This window comes from Phasianus colchicus, chromosome 9, assembly GCF_987193195.1.
Source record: "Phasianus colchicus chromosome 9, bPhaCol1.hap1.1, whole genome shotgun sequence".
NCBI classification, from domain to species: domain Eukaryota; kingdom Metazoa; phylum Chordata; class Aves; order Galliformes; family Phasianidae; genus Phasianus; species Phasianus colchicus.
The window spans coordinates 22,846,467-22,868,612 of record NC_143444.1 but is presented as its reverse complement, the minus strand read 5'-3'; the positions used below and the strand labels follow the sequence as shown (position 1 = coordinate 22,868,612).

The window sequence follows — 22,146 nt, the reverse complement described above, 5'->3', positions numbered from 1 at the left end:
CTGACCACAGGGTCACAACCTCTCAAGCAGCACAGTCTTTTGCATGGCAAGAAAAAGATCAAAACCTAAGAGAGGTCCCAAGAATCATTCTAGAAACACAAACCAAGCCCCAGCAACTCTATATTAAAGGAATACAGAGCATTCTCCAGAAAGCAATGCCCCACTTCTTCCTCAGTCAGAGGCTTCACAGAGGCCAGAAGAATTTGCCTCAAGTTCCAACTCTATTCTTCACTTGAACATCAGCAATGGTTCAGCTGCCCCAACCCTGGCTCTGAACCACCACAATGATGCAACAAGGCACTCTGCTATTGGGTGCTCCATACATCCCCTGCAAGTGGCAGTGGCCTTTGGCTCTGTCTGCTGGGACCCAGGACATGTACCTCTGGGAAGGCTTTCTTGCCTCTCCCCCAGCACAAGCCTCATCGTGTCCTTCGTGCCTTACTCACCAGCCATGCCTGACTACATTATACTTTTGGAAGGATTATTCATAAATGGCTATTTGGTGGAAAACTCAGATTAATGAAAGAAATACAACAACCCTTAAGACGACTTCCCACATCAAAAGCTTCCTCTTACTGATGACGGGGCAGCAAGCCCAGCTTCTGTCCTCTTCTATCGGAGTCTCAGGAGAGCAAGAAGGCAATGCCCTCGCAGGCAGAGGGCTTATCTCCTGCCCACTGCTGCAGCCTCGCTGCTTTTCGGGTGGCATTGCTGCAGGGTGCAGGATTCAGAGGCATGCCCCTGAAGGGGACAGCCACACTTTGGCCTTGCTGGCAGGCAGGTGCTCACTTGCTTCCGTGACTTTCACTACCAAAGTGCTTCAAGGTGCTGCCAGCGCTTACTGTACACGGGACTCCTCCTGGCAAGGGCTGCAGAGATCCCTGCTGAAAGCGGCCACGGGCTCATTACTGCATGAGAAGGAAGCTTGTGGGCTGCCAATTGCTAGTGAAACCTTTGCCCTCACTTGGCTGTTTCACCACCATGTGCCAGATGTTCAGGGAACTGAGCCCTAAGCAAACAAAAGAGCTCCTTCTGACTCACTAATGATGGCAAAAAAGCACTCTGGAAGCAGCCGCGGTGCCAGTCGGTGATGGCTGGTTTGCATAATTGCTGCTTGTAAATTCCTCTGTTTCACACAGCATCTACCCTGAATGCAATGGCATTTAATTCTTCTCCAGCAGAATAGAGAAGGGAAGCACATGGAAAAATCTCCTCTAACTTCCCCGATACTCTACATGTTCAGGATGAGCTTTTGTGATGGACAGAACGCAGGTGATGCAAGGTGGTGCGGCAGTGGTAAGGAACCAGGTGAATCATTATATGTGTGGGTAACATCCCTTGGCCAAAAATCAGCCCAGGAGAAAGTTCTGAGTGACTGTCCATGAGTAATCCACCTCTGGGGATGCACGGCAGCAGCTGCTTCATTGAAGGAAGGTGCCTGGGAGCGTCAGCAGCGACTGCAAGTCAGCACTGCAGCCCAAAGTTGCATGAACAGCTCACACCTGTGATCTTTCTGCAATAAACACAAAAGCTATGGGGCTCCAGTCTGCTTCCTTCCCACCTGTACACACCTACACATGAGGTCAACATGGCGCAATACTCCCTTCTGCTAAACACGTCACCTTGCTCCAACCCATACCCCTTCTTCTCCATTTACCCACAACACATGCCATTATTTTCTCCTTTATCCTCTGCCTCACTGTCCTGACGCTGCTACTCCATCATACTGATTCTTTCCTTCTAACATCTCCTGAAAATCCTTCTCTCTACAGCACAAAGTACTTATCCCTTTCTCAGTGTGCAAGCATTGCACGAAGACTAACATAACACAGAATAAATCCTTCTCAGCTGCAAGGAGAATAAGCTAATCCAACCACTGACCCTGGTAATAAATAGCCACTCGTCTCTCATTTACTCTTTCACAGATAAACTCCCTTTCACTTCACTGGCTCAAGAGAACCATGCAAGGATGACGGTACCCGGCCCAGAACATCCAGTCACACAACTCCAAGCAGCTCTGGGACTGATTACACCTGGAGGAAATCAGAAAGTCTCATATCTTATCATGACTGTGCCACGGACATATGTAGTTGCCATCAAAATTCAGAGACAAAGGAAACATCAGAAGTTTGAGTCTGGCCCATTTTTTGAAGGATTGTGTCCATTTCCACAACAGTCATGTTCTTTAGCAGGATGTTTCCATCTCCCTTCTCTCTGTCCTGAGGTCAGACTCCTGACTGTAAGCACTGCTTTGCACAGGGACAGGCTTAATCTCAGTTAAGTGATAAGCAGCAGGTTCGTACCTCTACGAACCCAAGAAAGGGAGAATCTCCCTTTTCTTCAGACAATCAGCCAAGAGAAAAACAGAAATGCTCCACAGAGATTGCGGGGCAAGTGTCTGTCATTTTGAACTTGCCACACACTGATAAAAATACCAACAATCACAACCAGAACAAACAGACACCCACACCTTATTCCCACAGCACTGATAGCTCTCCTCTGGGTCATTCCTCCCAGCCAGCAGACACAGCTCTTCCTGCATTAGTCTCCATTGGAAGAGGCAGCTGTGAAACCACCTGCTTGCAGCTAGAGCCAGCGACAGCATGAGTGCAGCTTAAACAGAGAGAGAGCAGACCAGAGAGGACAAGACAGATGTCTTCCAGTCACCCAGACTTTGTCTTGGACTATTCAATGAACTGGTCACCCAGTGGCCTCAAAAACAGTAATGATTCCCTTTGGGAACTTGGGTGGAACAGGTAGAGTGTCAGACAGTTGAAAAGAGGACAGAAGTAGTTCCTATCCCTAAGAAGGCAAAAAAGGGAAGGGACTCAGTTTATGATTGCATTTCTCAGAATAACAAGATTGGTTGGTTATATAAAAATAACAAAGATGAAAAAAACATCCAAAACAGAGATGTGCAGTAATTCAGGTGGATTTGTCAAAAGCAAATCATTACTTATAAAAAAAACAAACATCATTTCTTTCTACAGTAAAAGAATTACCATAGGGGACAAGCGAGGCATGAACAGGAATTCAGTAACGCCTCTGACATCTCTCTTCCACAAAGATGCTAAAATGTTACTTTATTAATGACACTACTGTGATATGAGCTCAGAAGTGGCCATAAAAACACCTATTCAGAAGGAGTTTTCAGTGAAGTGAAGGACACATTGGACTGGGGTCTGCCTAGGAAACAACTCTGTTCAGTGTTTTTATTACCAACCCGGACGATGGTGCAAAAAGTATGTTTATTAAATTGGAGAGGACATGAGTTTGGAAAGAATGGCAGGTATGCTGGAAAGCTCTGCCAAAGGAGCTTGGCAAACTGGAGTAGCTCTCTGGAAGAAAGAATCAATAGGAACAAGTGCACGGCCCTGCCTCTTTTGGCAAGAACCAACTGCAGAGCCCTGAAGCTGGGAGGTGGCTGCTCTTGGCTCATCCAGACACCAGGACACTCACCTGCTGCCCTGTGCCATGCTGGCCAAGCAGACACAGCAAGGGATGTTTATAGTACAGCAAGGAGTGCAAGGCTAATTAAACACTTGTTTGCTCCTCTCTAGTTGATGTTCTTTGTACTTTTTTGACACTGCTCTTCAAGGAAAATATGAATCAACTACAGGCTTTGAAAAGAACAAGAGAAATTAAGAGACCTGGGAAATATTACCTACAAGAACTGAAAGAAGAGTAGAGTTTATTCCAAAGACAGAACAATAAGGAGTCAACGCCGAGAGTAACCAACAGTGCAAGAAGCTCAAGTTCTTTCTCCTCTCTGCCAAACTGAGTGCTGCAGCATTCAAAGATGACGACTGCAATCACCCTGCCAGTTCTAACAAACTGCTCACCATCTCTCTTCAGGACCAGGGACACAGCATTACAATCAGTGCTCCATGACCACAAGCATCAGGTGGAAATTCAATTTGTTTTGAAGCAAACTAAACCACCCTTAGAACTACAGATCCCTAATGATGCATTCAGGTAGCAGAGCACTGATGCCATCAAGGTATTAAAATCCTTCCTTTGCCTAGAATGAAGAACAAGAGCATGACACAAACCACAAAGAAAACTTTTGACTCAATTATTCATGTTACCAAATCCCACTGGTGCTTGCCCACAGGCTAACAGGTAACTTCTCCTGCCTGGTAATAGAAAAATAATTGGTGCCAGTGTGAGACAAGAGTGAGTACGAACCCTAAGGCCATCTATATAACAGCTAAATAAAACTGTATTCCCAGACTGTTTTCATTCTGCATAAGGTGAGCTGCCAAGCTCCTCCCTTTATCTCCAAACACACAACATAACATCTCATCCTCCAAACACTGATGGTCTGGTTATTTGTTGAAAAGTCATTAAAGAACATGTGAAAATAGAGAAATACAGTTTGTAAAACAAGAATTATGGCCAAATAGAAGCAACTTAGTCCGGACTTCATGACAGCAGATACAGACGAACCACCCACTGAAAGAGAAGTCAGTTAACATAACCTGACTTCGGATGGGCAAATTATGGAGAATAGCACCAACAGGTAACAGGGCTATGCTTCTAGAGAAGGGCGCTAATGCAACTGATGGGGTTAAAATATTTACATGGGGGAAACAATGTATTCTCCATTTCAGTGGTTCTAAAACACATGCGATACTGTTCTTCTAGATAGTATGTTAGCCAAACCCAAATTAGGATCTCAGTACAGCAACAAGTTAGCAATGCATAATGGTTGGTGCTATTTAGGAGGTCATATCACACCCATGGATTGTAGCATTTTCAGCACATTGTGCTGTTGCTGCCTCCTCCTCCCATTCACTGCCATCACACTCTTACCCCCAAAAGCCATTTTCCTTCTGTTGTCATTTTTGTTTTCCTTCCTCTGCTCTTAAATCCTATGGGTGCAAAAAATCATCGAATCATAGAATCACAAGGTTGGAAAGGACCTAGAAGGTCATCTAGTCCAACTGTTCTCCCATTATCATTGCCACCAAATCCACACAAAAACTGTTCATTTCATGTACTCTTTAAAGAAAAAGTTTAATTCACTGTTCATACCACACACTGCATACTACTTAATGGAAAACCTCATCTGCAATGCAGGCTCAGTTTACAGAGAGCAGATGTATTTGTAAAACATAATTAAAACTGAAGTCCATGGATGTAAATGCGGTAAGGCACACTGAGGAAACCTCCCCAGAGCAAAACATGGCATATATGATAGGGATGTAACATCTGCCCACCACCTCTCATTAGGTGATCTCCCCAGTGTCAGCTACCAGTGCTCTTACCACTTTCTCCTTGTAAACAATGTACTTCAGCCACTTGAAATCCTGCCATTTGAAACCCGCCAGAACAAACAGGGAATCCTTCTCATACTGCTCCATCTTCTGGATTGCACCTTCAGGATATGTGATCCGGAGAGTTGTTTTGCCACCCACATCTTTTTCAAACCCCTTCACTGGAGCCGAGTTCAGCCTGGAGGGAAGCAGAGAAGATGCTGTCACAGATCCCAATCACACACAACACACGTTGATGATGCACACAGCTGCCATGGCCACGGCTCTTGCAATTCTTCACTGTAAACAATTACAGAACTTTACACCAATCGGCAACAGCTTAATTAAAAGCTATTTGAGTTACTTGATTTAATACAATGTAAACCACTTCCGCACATCCACTCTTGTGATTTAAATTGGATTGGAAGCTTTGGAAAAAGAAAAAAAAGAAAAGAAAAATATTGTTCTTGCATATTCAGACTTACAAACTAAGCATTAATTAGTCTTCTGCAAGGCTGTGCTGAAACAGGCTGCAGCTCTGTGGAACTTTAAGACAACAAATCGTTCTCATACTCCTACCCCAGTGCAGAGCGTTTGCTCATCCCACCTGCAGCAAGACTAGGCAGGGAACTCAGGCAACTGATGCTTTTCAAAAGGAGGAACAATATCCAGCTGGTTTAATTCCCCATGCATAAGGCAAAATGCCCTGCAATGCCAGCAGAAGGAAGAAGCAGGGCTGAGCTTGGGGTAAGGCGCAGCAGCACCGTGCTCTCAGCAACTCGGAGGAGATGCTGCTGTGGTCAGAGCCCCTCTGTGTGTGTCAGCCAGCCCATTCAACACCAGAAGCCCAAAGCTGAGGACATTTCAAGCATTTTGGAAAACAAATCACGCTGACATCAAACAGCAGCCCCTGATGGGACAGCACTGCCTGGCTTGAATTATTGCAGCTTTCCTGACTTGGGGTAGTTCAGTACACTGGAAAGTGCTTATGGACTGCAGATTTTCTCATGTAGGAATGCTAACGAGGATCTGGATTTGTCTTTTTCAGCCCGGGTAAGCATTTTAGGTGGGAAATATTTTAGTGGAGGAAGATCCTTACATAAAATCTGAAATTCGGTTCAGAATTAAGGAGGGTTAGCTGTTTTGCTGCTAGCCTTGCTAAATCTCCCCGAACTCAGGACCCCTACATCATATCTAGACAGGAAACAAAACAAACCATTTCCCCCAAGTAAAATGAACTCCAGCAAAGGGCCAGAAGGTGAGTTGCTGATGGAAACTTAGCACTGAGCCCTGCTAATGAGCCAGCACCATCACACAGGGTCCGTGCCCCTGGGGCAGAGCTGGCAATTGAGCAAGAAAAGTTCTGGCTCAGAGACTAACCAAGGCACCAACATCACTATGTATCACCACGAGGTGAATCTCAGTCACAAGTTGCTGAGAGGCACTTGTTTTTTCCCCTCTGCAGTCTACTGTGTAGAGGCATTTCAGAGCACTGGTAACTGCTGCAAGAAACTCCTGCCAGGTAAAACAGCTGGGGGTAATATCCACACTGTAACACTTCATCAATAAAGCAGCAAGAAACTCACCTCAAGCTGTTCTAGAACTGTCAAAGCTGATCTGATTCTCTTTACCACCAGATAAAAAAATTCTTGCTGCAACTAGTGCTCCTCACATGGTAACATGCAATACATCAGGAAGCTCCATATACTGCTGGACCACTCCTTTGTCCATAAAGGTATTACGTTTTTTTCCCCTCGAAATTACCTCCTGTGTTCCAAATCTGATTCTTCAAAGGAGCTTTGCAACCCATAAAAAAGGATGCCATACAGAAAGGGCTTCCACAGGAGCAAGGAAAGCAGGTGGATACGTTTAAAAAGAAGTCTGCTCTCACCTCCTCCAGTCCCACTTCCAGCCACCTGGCTTCATTTAACCTTTACAGTTGACTTTTCTCTCCTTTATCCAACCTGCAACCAGCACAGGTGCTCAGCAGCCGTCTTATCCTCTCAGCTTGCAAATACTCAGATTTATTGACATGGGCAGAAAGGGGTGAACTTTTCATTTTGAAATTAAACAGTAGATATAAATTCTAGTGGGTGGCCCAGTACAGACAGGTTGAAACTGTTCTCTTGTCACTTTGTGAACAGCCTGAGCACAAGAAGGGGCTATAACTGAACATTAATTCAGCTCAAATCACCGCAAGTCACCAGACTATGACGAGCAGTACAAACTCTTTGATAGCCACTAATAGCAGGGTGAACTGAGGATGTGAAAGTTCCGTCCTGTTCTGAACAGCCCTCACCCTGTCCAGAGCAATGCTGGGAAAACAATGGTTCACAGGAACAAAAGACTGAAAAGGACCTTCTTGGTCTTTGTCCAGAGTTGAGCAGGTATTTATTAAACTATGTTCCATTCATTCCTCACATGCACTGTGCAAAATTACTTCTTCTCTTTGCCTTAAATTCTTTTAGTAATCATTTTCTTTCTTCCACCTTAGCTAAGAATTTGCCATTTACCCCCACATCTCATGGTTGACTAAAGTTCCGAGATCAGTTACATTCCCTTTGATATGAAATCAGTTATCTTACTAAGGAAAAATGACACCACCTTAGATTAAGTTAAATCTGCTTTTATAAACTCACACTGCAGTTTATCCCACTTTTCCCACTTACCATCATATTTGGTTACTCACACTTCAGAACCTGCTCTAAAGCTCTGTGCTTTTCCCAAGTCAGACAAATGGGTCTGCAGCTCCCCAGAGTGCATCCCCTCCCTCCCCCCCCCCACGCACTCTCTCACTCTCCATTAGTACAGGTATTATGTTTGTTAATCTCCAGTCACCCAGAAAACCTCCCTGACCTGACATTAATTACTATGAGTTATGACCAGACCTATGATTTCCCATATCAGCACGTTTTTCAGGTGGTGATCTAAGTTCTTAGCAAAAGCAAGAAGTCCTAATTCTGACTGCGGTCATCTCCACTTGATGCCACTCTGCTTCCACTCCCTTATTCAACATCATTACCCACAGTGAAACAGAGGCAAAGCATTCGCAGCTTCCAAGGCACATCTACTCCTGTTGCACCATTACTGGGTCCTCACTTCTGGAGGTCTATTGTGTCCTGAGATGCTCTGTTGTACAGTTCTTAGTTCTTCCCCTCCTAACTGTGAGGCACTGGCACAGGTTGCCTGGAGAGGTGGTGGGTGCCCCATCCCAAAAGACACTCAAGGTCAGGCTGGACTCTGAGCACCTGATGAAGCTGTGGGTGTTCCTGTTCACTGCAGGGAATTTGGACCATTCAACCATTAGGGGTCTTTTCCAACACAAATGATTTTACGATTCTACGATCTGTAACTTAAACATTTATGTTTTTTATTTTCCTCATGTCAGTTAATACTTTCACCCATTGGATCTTGCCTCTAGTGCAGGTTAAACCTTCACTGCATAGCATGCCAACTAAAGAAACTGTATAAATGACAAGAAAATTGTGATGCCAAAGACTCACCTGACAACGACATCATAGTCATCAATTTTTAATCCCAATGACTTATTGGCAAGTACTCCACCATTTCCCACAATAATACATCGTCGGCAGCTGAGACTGTGGAGGAAGCACAGAGGGAAGAGATGACTTTTGTAGCATGACTTCAAACACAGAGCTGCACATATTTAGTTTGCATCTACCTGAGAACTTCAGGAAACCTTTTGGAATATGAAGGATTAAGGAGAGGACAGGGATACACTCAATCCCTATCTCACCCCATCAAGCCCAGGCATTGCATGTGATAAACTGCTTTCAACACTTCCCCTCATGTGTGGTCTGATGAGATGGGCCGCTGGGAAAAGCATGTCTTCTCCCTCAAAATCCTGATATGATTGGCTTGAATCAAACCCAACTGTTTAGTTAAACCTCCTCATTATTCACTTAGCACTAAAAAAACAATAAGGCAAAGGCTCGGTGAGGAAGTCCTCTTCCCAGCTAATCTTTGTCAGGTTATCTGGGCTGTGCTCACCTTGCTGAATGCTAAATTGTCACTGTTCTCATGAGAACTCAAGAAATGGAAAAACACTACTGGACAGAAAAAGGACCTGCCCATATCCTCTCCTCGGGAAGAAACACATATATTGACAGAACGGGAAGGAAAATAACAATAATTAACTGAGACACAGAAAGAGAAGGAAGAGAACGGCTTCTCGTGGAACCATGAGTCACAAGAACTCCGCAGCAGATGTTACAAAGTGATTTCGTTCTGAAGACAGGGAGAAGACTTCTTTCCAGCCATCTAATCCCAAACACAGCTGGCTCTTCTGGCACCGCGCCTCCAGCTCTGGTAGTTCACTGCAGGAATACGTGTCTGCACAGCCTTCTTAGGAAAGGGTCCAAGGCAATCAGTTGCTTAGAGCAGATCTCTGCTGGGGGGGCCGTCCTACCCCAGGCACAGCTGAATGGTCTCCTCCAGGCTGTCCCCTGGCCCCACTGAGATGTGTCTGAAGAGTCAGCACGAGGAAAGCTCTGCTGATGTGGGGTCTGTCTTGGCAGGGCTGGAGAACACTTGAAAGATTCAGCAAACCACTGAGGGTTACCCTGCTGACAGCCATTAGCTGGAGATCTGCACACAATTAACAGCACAGCACCCAGAAAGCACTCAGGAACAGCTGTCTTTCCAAGAGAAAACACTTCCTCGAGAAGACAGATGTACGCCTGTGTCCCTGAGGGCCAAGGAAGTGGAGATGTTTGTGATGATCAAATCCAACAACAGAGGAAGAATTTTATAGATGCTGGCACACTTCTGGTGACAAGAGGAAAGCAGGGGCAAGGTCTGGTTCAGGAGATACATTATGGCAGGGAAGCAAGAGAATGAGCCTGTCCTAACAACAGGCACTTAAGTGACAAAGGGAACATTTCTGTCACAACCTGTAAGGAAAAGATGCTGCATGAGGGAAAACAAAAACAGTTTGGTTCTGGCTGGGTAAAGTTTCAGATGAAAAAAGGCATGTTGGATGATACGATAAGGAAGTTTCACCTCCTGACCAACAGAGCACTGAGTGAAATACAGTAACTTCTTTCCCCAGCCGTCCCCAAACCATGACTCGTCTTATTTTTAGTTTCTGATAAAAAATATCATGCTGAAATCTGAAAGCTACAAGTTATAGACACCCTCCTCTACCCACTTGCTTTTACCTATTTTGGATACAGATGTGTTTGTTCCGGCCTCAAACTACATGAGCACATCCTTCCCTTTTCTGCTAAATTAAAGCACCATCTACTGTCAGCAGCCCCTTCCACATGTGCACGTGATGCTCTCCCTGACAGACTGCTGCGTGTAAACAGCTGCCTGGAGGTGGATAAGCAGCCCTGGGTCGGACTGGTGAGCATGAGGGAAGCACCAGTTCCATCAGCCAAAGCTGTCCGAGCAGCCCCTCATTATGGCCCTGATCCCATACTGCACTTGTAGACCCTTGAAAGCCCATCCTTAATTTTCTCTTGACCATACAAACTGAACCAAGTTCCTCACATGCCTCATGCTATGCCAGCTCTCCTAGATCTTGAGTCACATTTGCATTACCTTTCCGAACTGCTTTCAGCTTCTCCCCAGACCTCTGAAGCACTGACTCTGGAACACCAGCATGCGGAGCTAATGCTGCTCAAAAACATCCCTTTTGTACAGAGATTTCATGTATATGTACATCGTTTCAGTGTTCCTTTTATAGACATTGGTTGGCAGAATACAATTCTCATCTTGCAAGCAGAGTCTGCATCGTCAGCTCCGCAATGCCTGATTTTTGGTTCGGCTCCAGTAAAGGAGCAATGCTCAGAGTTCTACAGAAAGGTCGAGACACACTCACTCCTCCCAGTCCTCACAACTCCACTCTTTGGCTCCAGCAGATGTTTAGTGCAATTTCACGTTTCCTCCAGATCAGCCTTAGGCACTGGGAGTACCTGCCAACAGACTTGCACTGGAAGTTCACTAAAGAATTAATTCTCAGCCCTGACAGTGACTTTTAGAAGCTGTGTGTCATATTCCATTCCTAGAAAGCTGATAGACCTACAAAGACATTGCACGGAACATAATGTTGGACAGAGACAAATAACTAATGTCTGTCTTTACAAAGGTTACCTTTATCTAGCTTCCAGCTTATCTAAAAAATATCCCACTTACATGAAAAGGTTTTATTTCCACAAAATCCAAGATAACCGACATCAATTATGCTGCCAGCCTAGCTCTGGTCTAGATCAAGTTTTCCAGCATTTTTCCTACAAAACCAAGCTCATCAGCCTGCTGTCACCCCATATCTCTTCCATTTGCTGTCCTAGCCAACATTCCAAGAAGGGTTAAAAAGCAAACAGTAATAATAAGGAGAACTGCTTATTTAACTCTTTAAGTACTCTCTGGGGTTTACTGATTTAGAAAGACATAATTGCCATTTAATGTCTTCACAGTTACTAACTGAAAATATAGAACATATTTCATTGTCACTGCAGTACAGGACATCATTCTCTCTTTATTCATCACTCTCCCCGTAGAACCTAAGATTTAGTCTTTGATCTCCTAATGGCTTTTCTTTTTTTCTTTTTGAGAAGTGTTTTACACACTTTCACTGCAATGACAGCCATGCTGTAAGACAGTGAGAAGATTATAAGGCCACCCTAATGGCACTGTGAGAGAGAAGTCTTGGACAGGGAAGTGTCAGGCACCTGACCCCACATTCTGACCAGTAGTTTGGACACTTTGCATCAGTGCAGCTGAACTGTTGGCTCCATGCAAGTTTCTGGCTAAATACACGGTGCAGGAAGCATCAGTTACATAGTGGTTTTCCTAAGAAGGTGTGCAAACACTTTTTGGTTTGCTTACATATTATGTCTACCCATATGCCTTTTCCAAAACAGCTCATATACTGAATCATCAGATGGAGCCCCTATTCCAGTTTGCTACCCGGGTGGTATAAAGGAGGGTCATGGACTTTCTAGACCAGAAAGGCAGTCCCTAAAGCCCCAAGCTGGGAGGTGGAGCCAGATGTGCAGCCTCTGACACATGTGCTCAGAGCTTGAGTTCATCTATACCAAGACTAGGATTCACGTCAACATTCTGGAACAATACAGTACTGTAAGCACATGTATGCATTGTAGCCATTCCTGCTTCCCCTTCCTCCCTTGTCAGAGCACTTTAGGGATTTGTAAAAGGAAAAAAACCACAAAGCCTTCCTCTACGCAACTTTGGAACTGAATGCTTTGAGGAAAGATGTAACAGTAATTTAAAAAAAAAAACAAAACATCTTGAGGGCAACTGGTGCTTAGGGAGGCTTAGCATATGCCTGTCTGATCCGGCTGCTGCTGCTTCTACCAGTGCTATCAGCCTGGAGGGACACAGACACTTCTCATCCATCAAGTTCCTTCCTCATTACTTTATATACTGCATTGATAAATACTACATTATAAGCTCAAATTTGCTGTTTTCCTTCTGTACCACCTGGAAGCAATACAAAATGTTCTGATTTTCCCCAGGAAAACTCAGAGCAGAGTTCCAACTACCACCACAGAGACAACTGCAACTTTACCTACCTCCTGCCCTGAAGTAGAAGCATGATATCAAAAGCTCTACAATACAAAGATGCCATAATAAAGATGACATGGAGAACAACTAAGAAAGCAGGACATCACTTGTACTGTTACAGAAGTGAACTATAGCATTTGTTCACATGCCCTCCAGCTGCTGCAAGTTGTTAACAAAACCCTCTGCTCACAATGGAGGGATTAGTTGGAGTGAGTTGACAAAGCTGCTCTGGGATGATGAAAGGTGCACCCATACCCGGAAGGATTGAGTTTGCCTCATTTCAGCACCACGTCGAGTACATTGTGTCAGGAAAGGTGCATGAGGATGCCCTTTTGACACAGGGATAGACAAACAAACAAGTTCACTTCCAGGGCTTCTAGGACATATGTAAAGTTAACATCTCAAAGAGATATCTTTGTGAAGGGGGACAGAAATGGAGAAGCTTGGGTGGGGACAAGACTGCAGGCTTGGTGTAGATCCCCCACTACACAGCCCTAATCCCCTCTTTCCTTCCTATGCTCTCACGCACTGCTCTGACCTCATCTCCCCTGCCTCTCCCACCCTTCCCCTGGGAAAGCTGCAGTCAGCATGTGGTTACATGAATGCTTGTTTCAATAGGTTCAGATGCGCTCACCCTCCCCACCCATCCCTATTCCTCTGCCTCTCGTGCGGCTGCTCCAGAGCTGTGCCTGAACAACTGTTCAATGGGAGGGAAGCTCTGCAAATGAGGTGACTAAAATGACCTAGGTTAAGAGAAAAACTTACTTTAAAGCCTGCCTTCAGCCTCGGTATTAGGAAAATAATACTTACTGGGAGAGTGGTCAGACACTGGAGCAGGCTTCCTAGCAAGGTGGTTGATGCCCTGTGCTTATCTGTTCAAGAAGAGTTTGCTTAATGCCCTTAATAACATGCTTCAACTTTCAGTTAGCCCTGAAGTGCTCAGGCAGGCGAACTCAATGATCTTTGTAGGTTGCTTGCAACAGAACTACTCTATCCTAGACATTAGCAGTACAAGGAGAGAGAAGGAAATAACAGAGCAGGTCACAGAAGAAGGAAAGATAGCTTCTTATATTGTCTTTGCCAACAGAGAAAATGTTAATGCAACCCCATTCTAAAGAGAATGTGAACTGGGAGCATCTTCCCTACTGCTAGAATCACCTTACTAACCTCCAGAAAGCCTACATGTGGAGGGACTCAAAAGATTTGACCCCTTGTACATCACAGGCTAGATACATCTAGTGGTATTGGACACGAAGATCTTTATAACATTTGTTAATCTATGATTCTATGATCTCTTATCCAGCTCTGTCACAACAGAGCATTTTTTCAGCCCATAAATCAGGCCTGTTCCAGTTGCTGCAAAGAGATGAGTAAAGGGTGAAGATGGAGACTTTCTCCTTGAATGGTGAGCAGTAAGGAAGCGATCCAAACCTCAGGCTCCTGCTCCCTCCACAGCGGAGCTGTTTCAGAAAGGAACTGCTGGCTCTGTTCTGACCTTGAGACAAGATGAAAAAGTAGCTAGCCTTCCCTCAACAGTGTGCTCCATCAACGCTTCTGAAATCCAAAACAGCAGATGCTCCTTGCTGCCAGGACTGTAATTCATTAATGATCACACTAGCAGAACATTTTGGGAAGCATACCGAATTCTTCATTTGGCAAACTTCAAAGCAACCTAAATTAGCACAGGGACTGCAAATAATAAGAATAAACTTTCAATACAAAGATGAACTCCCAACCATAACTACATTTGGCAAGACCTACAACCCACATGAGAGCTGTGGAAAGGCTGGAGAAACTCACGAACTTTGTCACAGTGGGAGAAAGGCTGCTGGGCCAGGAAATAAAACGAGTGTGTTTAGAAAGCAGGAGCTGCACTGTTAGCCTGGGTTCAAGGAAGTGCTGCTACTTGGAACAGAGCACTACAGGACTTTCAAAAGAGACTGTGCCCCAGTGAAAACCTATGACAGCTTCTGAAAGAAAGTACCTCCAACCCAGGAGGTAGCACTAAACCAAAACTGCAGGGCAAAGAGAAGGAATGACAGAAAAAACAAGAATAGGAAAGACTAAAGGAATAATGCTGGGAAGTTGATCATAAACATGTCAGTGAGTCTCAGAAGCAAGCTCTACAACAGGACTGAAGAATCAAAGGAACTTCTTCCAAAGGCATCAATCCAAATACCTCAGGACCCTGGAGTACTGCTATCGCATCCTGGCACAGGCTTGGACAATCACACATTCCTGTCTTAAGAGTAAGGAATTCGTGAAACATTTTGTTAAAACAAGCCAGATCCTTCTTTCCCTCTAAGAGGTTCTTGTGATCCTGTTGCTTTGTCAGAAAGGCTGAAAAAGAATAATGTGTTTATTGAAAACTTGCTATTTACTTATTTGAAAAATAGTCAAGAGAGCGTATTATGACACCATAGGAAACAAAAGATTAGGAAACAGTCAAAAGGTAAAGGCTTTTTCCCACTTATGTGTGACTTAAAAGGCCTCTCTGAGTTTACAGTTGACTGGAAAAAGGACTGCTTCCAGCACCTGATCCACCTCCAAAGCACAGCCAAGCTCTGGCAATATTTATTTAGGATATGGAAAATAATTGCTTCAATGGCTACTACTCAAAAAGGTCTCATCTTACCTGTCAAGAGCTGGAGTTAGACGGTAATCTTTGGTTGCTGACAGGATGGCTTTGATCAAATTATCTAGGGAGAAAGAAAGAAGGCATTAGGTAGAAGCTCTCAGTTCTAACAGAAATGAAAAACAAAGTGATGTAAAGCATCTGAAGCAGTTACTTGGAGGAAACAAGGTTCATATCAGGAACAACAGCTTTTACTTGCAAATACCTATTTTCTCTGGACAATGATCTTCACAAACTGTCTGTGAAGACATGATGGGCCAAGTTTTGATGTAGTGCATGAGTGACTTGTACAGAGAGAGTGCCAGGAAACAGACATACTCCAGTTTAAGGCAGTGGTTTCAAGCTCACTTCCCTGGAATTGCAGTTCCACAAACACTTCAGACATGCAAAGCCAATGCCACTGTCAATGCTTGCTTTCATGCAAGCTTTTACATAGCTGAGCAGTGCACTGAATGTAGGGCCAACAAATAGATATGGTATTTCTCTCAAATACTCTTCTAGCATATAATTATTTTCAAATCAGGGATTTCATACATTAGGTACAGGTTCTAGGTATCTGGCAGCCATGAGTAAATTCTGTTCTAAGAGTTCACATTCCTCCTGAATTCATAGGGACCCATTCATTTTCTGATTTTGAATCTGGCTTCTCTTAGCTTCAATTATACTGGAAAAAACTGTGAACAATCAGCCCCCTTCCACCTTCCCTAAGAGACTTCAAATTTCTCTCATGTCCCCCCCCTACCGGTCAATTGGTTCAAAAGTGCTTAGGAAACAACCAGTCAAAAGGAGTAAATAAGTCTCATTTCTCGAAAGATTAAAAATGACAAAGTACCATTGAAAAGACTGACATCAAGTGATTGTTTACAGTGAACAAAAATGATTTTCCAGATAGACACTACTTATGGCATTCGGCACAGTTTGGGCATCTCTTTTAAGCAAGGACTTCTGTTCTTATGTACTAGTTACACTCCATCACTGCAGAACCTGCAGGACAAGAGTGTAGGACAAACACACAGGACTGAGGCAGCCAATGTGCCAAACAACTTGGAGCCTGACAAGAAACTGGTGAGACACAAGACAGATGTAAGAAGGTGAAGAACAGAAAACCACAGACAGTTCCTCTCAATTTAGTGCGTTTCTGACATGGCATTACTGACAGCCCCTGCTGCAAGCTGGGAGCTAGGGTTACTTTCAGAAGAAGGCAATATTTAGGAGTAGAATAAGGAAAGAAACAATCTGTAGGGTAAAAGTCACTTACTTTGCTAACAGAAACAGTTTTTATTTTCCTTCGTTTGAAGATTTCTTTCTGACACGTTGACAGCAGACTCCCTCTCCAACAGGAATGCTATTTCCCTAAGTCTTCTGCAACAGCAGTGGGTTGTCACGACCTCTTAATGGCACCACGCCACAGCCCTCTCCTTGGCCTGTCTCTTGCACTGACTCTTACTACATGCTATACATCACAGTGGTTATTTTCCCACGCTCTCAGAAAAAAAGAGATCAAAGGATCCCACGTCAAGGCTGCAACCTCTCATCTACCAAGCTTTTCTCCTGCCAGGTTTGCTCTACCATCCCAAAGGTTAACACTCTGCACTTCTTGGAGGCCATCCTTTACATCAAAAACCACTAATGTGGTTTTTCTCATCTTGCCAACTTATTTTTTTTCTCATCTTGCCAACTTATTAGAAATGCCTTCGTAGCAAATGTTCAGGAATTAAATATGACTACTGTAGGACTGGATACGGCAGCATCTGGAATGGGGATGTTCCCCATTCCCATCACCCAGTGAGAAAAGACGAACAAACTAAACAAGACAGGACATTCAGAAAAGATAAAAATAGCTAAATGCTAGATACTTCCTCAGCAAACCCCATAATCTAACAACAAATGGCATCCAAAGTTTTGGATGATGCACAAATCACAAGTGTTATCATTCAACGCTGCTGTCTGAAACTCAAAACAAAGTACTTCACTGCCGAGCGTTGGCTTGTGGCAGCCACGAAGGCAGGCCAGATGCCCTCAGTGCCAGCAAGGCATGGATGCAGACACAGTGCTGGCATATCTTCTCTCTTGGTTGGCACCTGAGAAGACTGGAACACTTGGTGGGTGTACAAGTGCACCAAGGAGCGGCCAGGAGGGGCCTGAGTATACATGTTGTCAGTACTACAATAGATAAAAGATAAAAATTCTTCCTGTTACAAGCAACAGGTATGCGTGCACTCACCTCCTGCTTCTAGGGCCAAGGTACACAGCCAGCTCAGGTGTAACAGAATTCATTAGCTCAGACACATCCCCATTCAGGCAAGTCTCATTCTTTGAGAGACATTTCCCATCTGGAAACATTTCAGCTGCTTCTGTTTGGTGCAGAACCCCAGCCAGCCCAGCAGACATGTCTCAGCAGCACATGCCTGGAGAGCAAACCCTGGGGGCATGGGGAAGAGACCAGAGGGGCTCTGAGAAGGGCCAGCTCTGACCCAGCAGAACTCACAGCTGCTTCACTACACACAACAGCAGTATCACTACACACATACTGTCCTTTCTATTCCTTCTGTGCAATTCAAGGCAGACATCGCCAATACTGAGTCTTTTCTCCAGCCTGTAGGAAAACAATGATAATAGAGGTCCCTTCCAATTCAAACGATTCTATGGTTCTTAGGGTCATCTAGTCCCACTCCCCCACAGTGAACAGGGGCATCTACAGCTCCATCAGGTGCTCAGAGCCCCATCTAGCCTGAGTGCACAGAGGGACAGGGCAGCCAGCACCTCTCTGGGCAACCTGTTCCAATGCCTCAACACCCTCACTGTAAAAACTTTCTTCCTTACATGTAACCTAAATCTCTTCTTTTAGTTTCAAACTATTTCCCCTTGTCCCATCACAGCAGATCCTCCTAAAGAGTTTGCCCCTTCTTTCTTACAGCCCTCCTTTAGATACTGACAGGCTGATCTCAGGTCTCCCTGAAGCCTTCTCTTCTCCAGGCTGAACAGCCTCAACTCCTTCACCCCGTCCTCGTAAGGTACGTGTTCCACTCCTTGGATCATTATTGTGGCATTTCTGGTTAAAATGGCAATGGCAGCACAGCCATCCTTAATGCTACGAATGTTAGCATTCCTGGGAGCAAATTGCATCTCAGCATGGCTTCTCTTAGGATCAAAATCCCATATACAAGAACAAGCTAGATACTACAAGTGACATGGCCACGAATGCTTCAATTATTAGTATTTGTGTGATTCTTTCTATAAACACGGTTTCTAAGCCAATTTTTTGTACGGAAAGAGAAGTTAAAATAACAGAAGCCATCCTCAGCTCTACCAAGCAGCCTGCAAAGTGTGTTTCTTCCTCCTGCCCTGAGAAGCAGAGTGCACTGCTTGGCAAGAAGAAATAAGGAGGACAAGATACAAAAGAAGGGTTTCCCAGCTACCTTCCTGGGGCTCCCACCAGCACCAAGCCAGGTAAGAATCAATCTGTGTTGCTTCCAAATGAGTCAATAGGGCATTGCTGCATCTCTGCAGCTCCTTGGAGGGCAGGCACAGTCACCAAAGCCTCCACTTTCTCCCAGTATTAAATAATGAACACACCACTGGGGCACGCAATCTATGACAGTTTTCCACAGCTAAAGTTTCTGTTTATTATACTTCTTCTCTTGTCATGGAGAATTTAGGTTACAGGGGACCGAGGGAGGTTATTTAACCCATTTGTCTATCAACCACTGTGCACGCACTGTTACTATACAAACAGAGCAATAGGACTCTGCACATTTTCCTGCCATCTAGAGGAGGAGTTGACCACATTTATCTAAGAATCCTGAGTTATCATGACATATTCTATCAGCTTTTCTATATAACAGCAGAAGATTCAAAAGCAACTCAGGACTGCACGGTTTCTCTGAACTAAAGTACATCTTGACTTCAGGTTGACCCTGGAATTTTCAGACATTTGGAAAAACTAAAAGTAAATAGTTAGAAATTAGGCGGGCAGTGACCACACAGTGAGAGCCAGCCTAAGTCTGAATTCTATCATTTTTATCTGTTATTTATGTGGAAGAGTGGAAACCTTCACTGTAAATGTCAACAACACTTAGCACTGTTGTTTCTAATGCATAAGCTTCTTGCTAGTATCATTTAAAAAACCTGAGACCTTTCACTCCACAGAGTTTACTGTGGCCATCTCACAGGGCCTTCTTTCTGCCTGCCCTAAAAGCAAGGATGCTGGGCTGCTCTCAAATGGAAGGGGCTGTAATGTTTCATATTTACCACACCAGACACCTTCTTGTAAAATCAGCAAGTGTACATACCCTTATTGCCACCAATAAGAACCTGAAGGGCATGCATTAGGGTCATGGAACTGCACGGATGGGAGATGGAGTAATGTTTTACAGAAGGATTTACCACCCTGGCACCCATCATGAGGCCACAGACTCGGGTCTCACCACAGACTCCGTCCCAGGAACACCCCATCCAGAACACGATTTGTATTTTAGAGAATCTGGGAACACCACAGGAATCAAAGAGAGTCTGAAATTCCTTGCAGCGAGTCGTTCTATTGATCGGCTAACTTTGTGACGTCCGTGCAAGAGAAAGCAGCAAAGGCTTCCAGAACTTCGAAGCATATTGCTAACATGTGAACTGGCTCTCCAACATAGTTAGCTACAAACTGCAGGAATCTGTCCTCAGATCAGCTTTTGTATGTAAACACAAGACAGTGTTTTCGTAAGGTTATAGCTGTGCCAGATTTAGGTGGTTTGCTTGACATGGACCTTAACAACAGCACTCAAAACTATCACTGCTTCCAATATCACAATACTTCCATTGATGATTTTTAATCATAATAGAAGACACGTATTTAGTGCTGTATAGATACAAAATACAAAACAAAAGACAGAAAAAAAGCCTCCCTAACAATTTTAGGAAATCCTGGCATGTGGTAAATGTAAGCTCCAGAAAGCCCTTAAGGTCTTTTTTTATAACAAGATATAAATAAAATACATAACATTTGGACTCTTGATTTACATCGTAGTTTTAGAGCCTTCAGGGATTTTTTTTTTTTCCAAGCTTTTCTTCACAACCAAGAGTTTGTTTTTTTCAGAGTACAAGCTTAGTTTCCAGCATAATCCCACGACTCGGAAAGTTGGAACGTTAATTTGAAGAACAATTATGCCAGAAAATGGGCAACATTTTGCAATAGCCGCGCGTTAACCATTTTGATCCATATTCAACTCTGATCTATGGGTAGCAATAAAGTCTGCACAAACAGCCTCTAATCCATACCAAATGAAAGTGAACATTGAAGGATTCATAAAGTGCTGTCCAAAGATACGAGGAAAAACAAAGATAGGTGTAAAAGTGGACTGTTCTTCCTTTCATTGCTGCACTGTTGATGCCACTTCTCAGGTGGACAAGCAACATCTTCAAGGCCAAAAACCTCCTCAACAACTACTACAGCAATTTCTAATTTTCCCGAGTCTTGCAGAAGCATTACAATACGGCACTTAAAACAACCAGAGAGCACCTGCTCTTCCCTCTGAGAGGTAAAAGACAGAGATTACGTCCACGTCTCAATTGTACTTCAATACTGCTGGGGAGAACTTTACTTTGGAATCACCCAATTAACTGCAAACTGGGGCTCAACAACCCCCTCAAGCACTTTTTGCTTGTCAGTGGTTTGGAGAAGAGCTATTCCCTAAGCACATTCAACAACAAAGTGCCCATTTTTTAATTGAAATAAGGGACTTCAGCAGAGGGTTATATTTTCCTCAAGAGACCTCAAGAGTGAAGGTTGATTTAACCTCAAAACCCTCAGGATTTCTTCCCTTTGGAGGCTTTATTCAGGAACAGAAAGATGGCCCTCTACCTCTTCTGAAACTTGAACATTCCTCCCATCCCCACAACATCCCATTTAATTTCTTGGGGCTATATAATCAGCTAGATTCCCTGAGGGAACACAGCAGCATTTTTATAGATACATTCTCATGTGATAATGGCAACGATTACCAATTTTGGCCAAGTGTAAAATTCTAGTGGGAAACAGTTCAGAATTCTGCTTCAATCAAACTCAAGAAGAAAATGTTGTGTTAATACTACTCAGAACTAACAGCTATACATGCCTGTGCTTCTTGCTTAGTAAAGAACACATGGAAAATAAGAAAATGCTCACTGCAAGAAAACCATCCATTCAGCAGAGTGTAGGTAACAAAATCAAGAGAAAGTTGGAGAATTAGAGCAGAAGAAAGACATCTCACTATCAGGTAGATCCAGCCAAGAAGTAGGAAAGGCATCTGCATACAGTACTTCAGCTTCTGCAAAGAGCTGGAAGGGCAGGTTGGGAAGGACCGATTTTCCAGATAGTTTTAGTTTGGGCCAGTTGTAAATTTCAGTCATGATGACCAAGTGAGTATGTTTGCTCAAAGATAAAACACAGCTCGTGCCAAGAAAGTTGATGTGGAAGCCTCATGATTTGAAGAGTTAATCACATGACATCCCTCCCTCTCCATGGGGGGGGGGGGGGGGGGGATGCAAAAAAAAAAAAAAAAAGGCAAAAAAAGAACATGAAGGAAAATAATAGAATTTCTTTCCCTGATAAAATTTTGATATGCCATCTTTGCACACTCAAAAACAACATTTTCACTGAAGATGAATGACCTCTTCCTCGAGAGACTAATGAAAGCACTGGTAAGCAGCACTGAACCATGGTTCTTCCCAGCAGCT

General features: G+C 44.0%; 1 protein-coding gene across 6 annotated transcripts in view; it reads right to left on the bottom strand.

Moving 5' to 3' along the window:
- Positions 1 to 22,146, bottom strand: part of ST3GAL3 (ST3 beta-galactoside alpha-2,3-sialyltransferase 3) — a 148,064-nt gene that overhangs the window by 32,721 nt on the left and 93,197 nt on the right. For all 6 annotated transcript variants that reach the window (XM_090146553.1, XM_090146557.1, XM_031600981.2 and 3 more), the window contains 3 exons: positions 15,445 to 15,508; positions 8,762 to 8,857; positions 5,271 to 5,457 (listed from right to left, as the gene is read on the bottom strand). In XM_090146553.1, the coding sequence (XP_090002679.1) occupies positions 5,271 to 5,457; positions 8,762 to 8,857; positions 15,445 to 15,508 (347 nt within the window). The remainder of the gene's footprint in view (positions 1 to 5,270; positions 5,458 to 8,761; positions 8,858 to 15,444; positions 15,509 to 22,146) is intronic.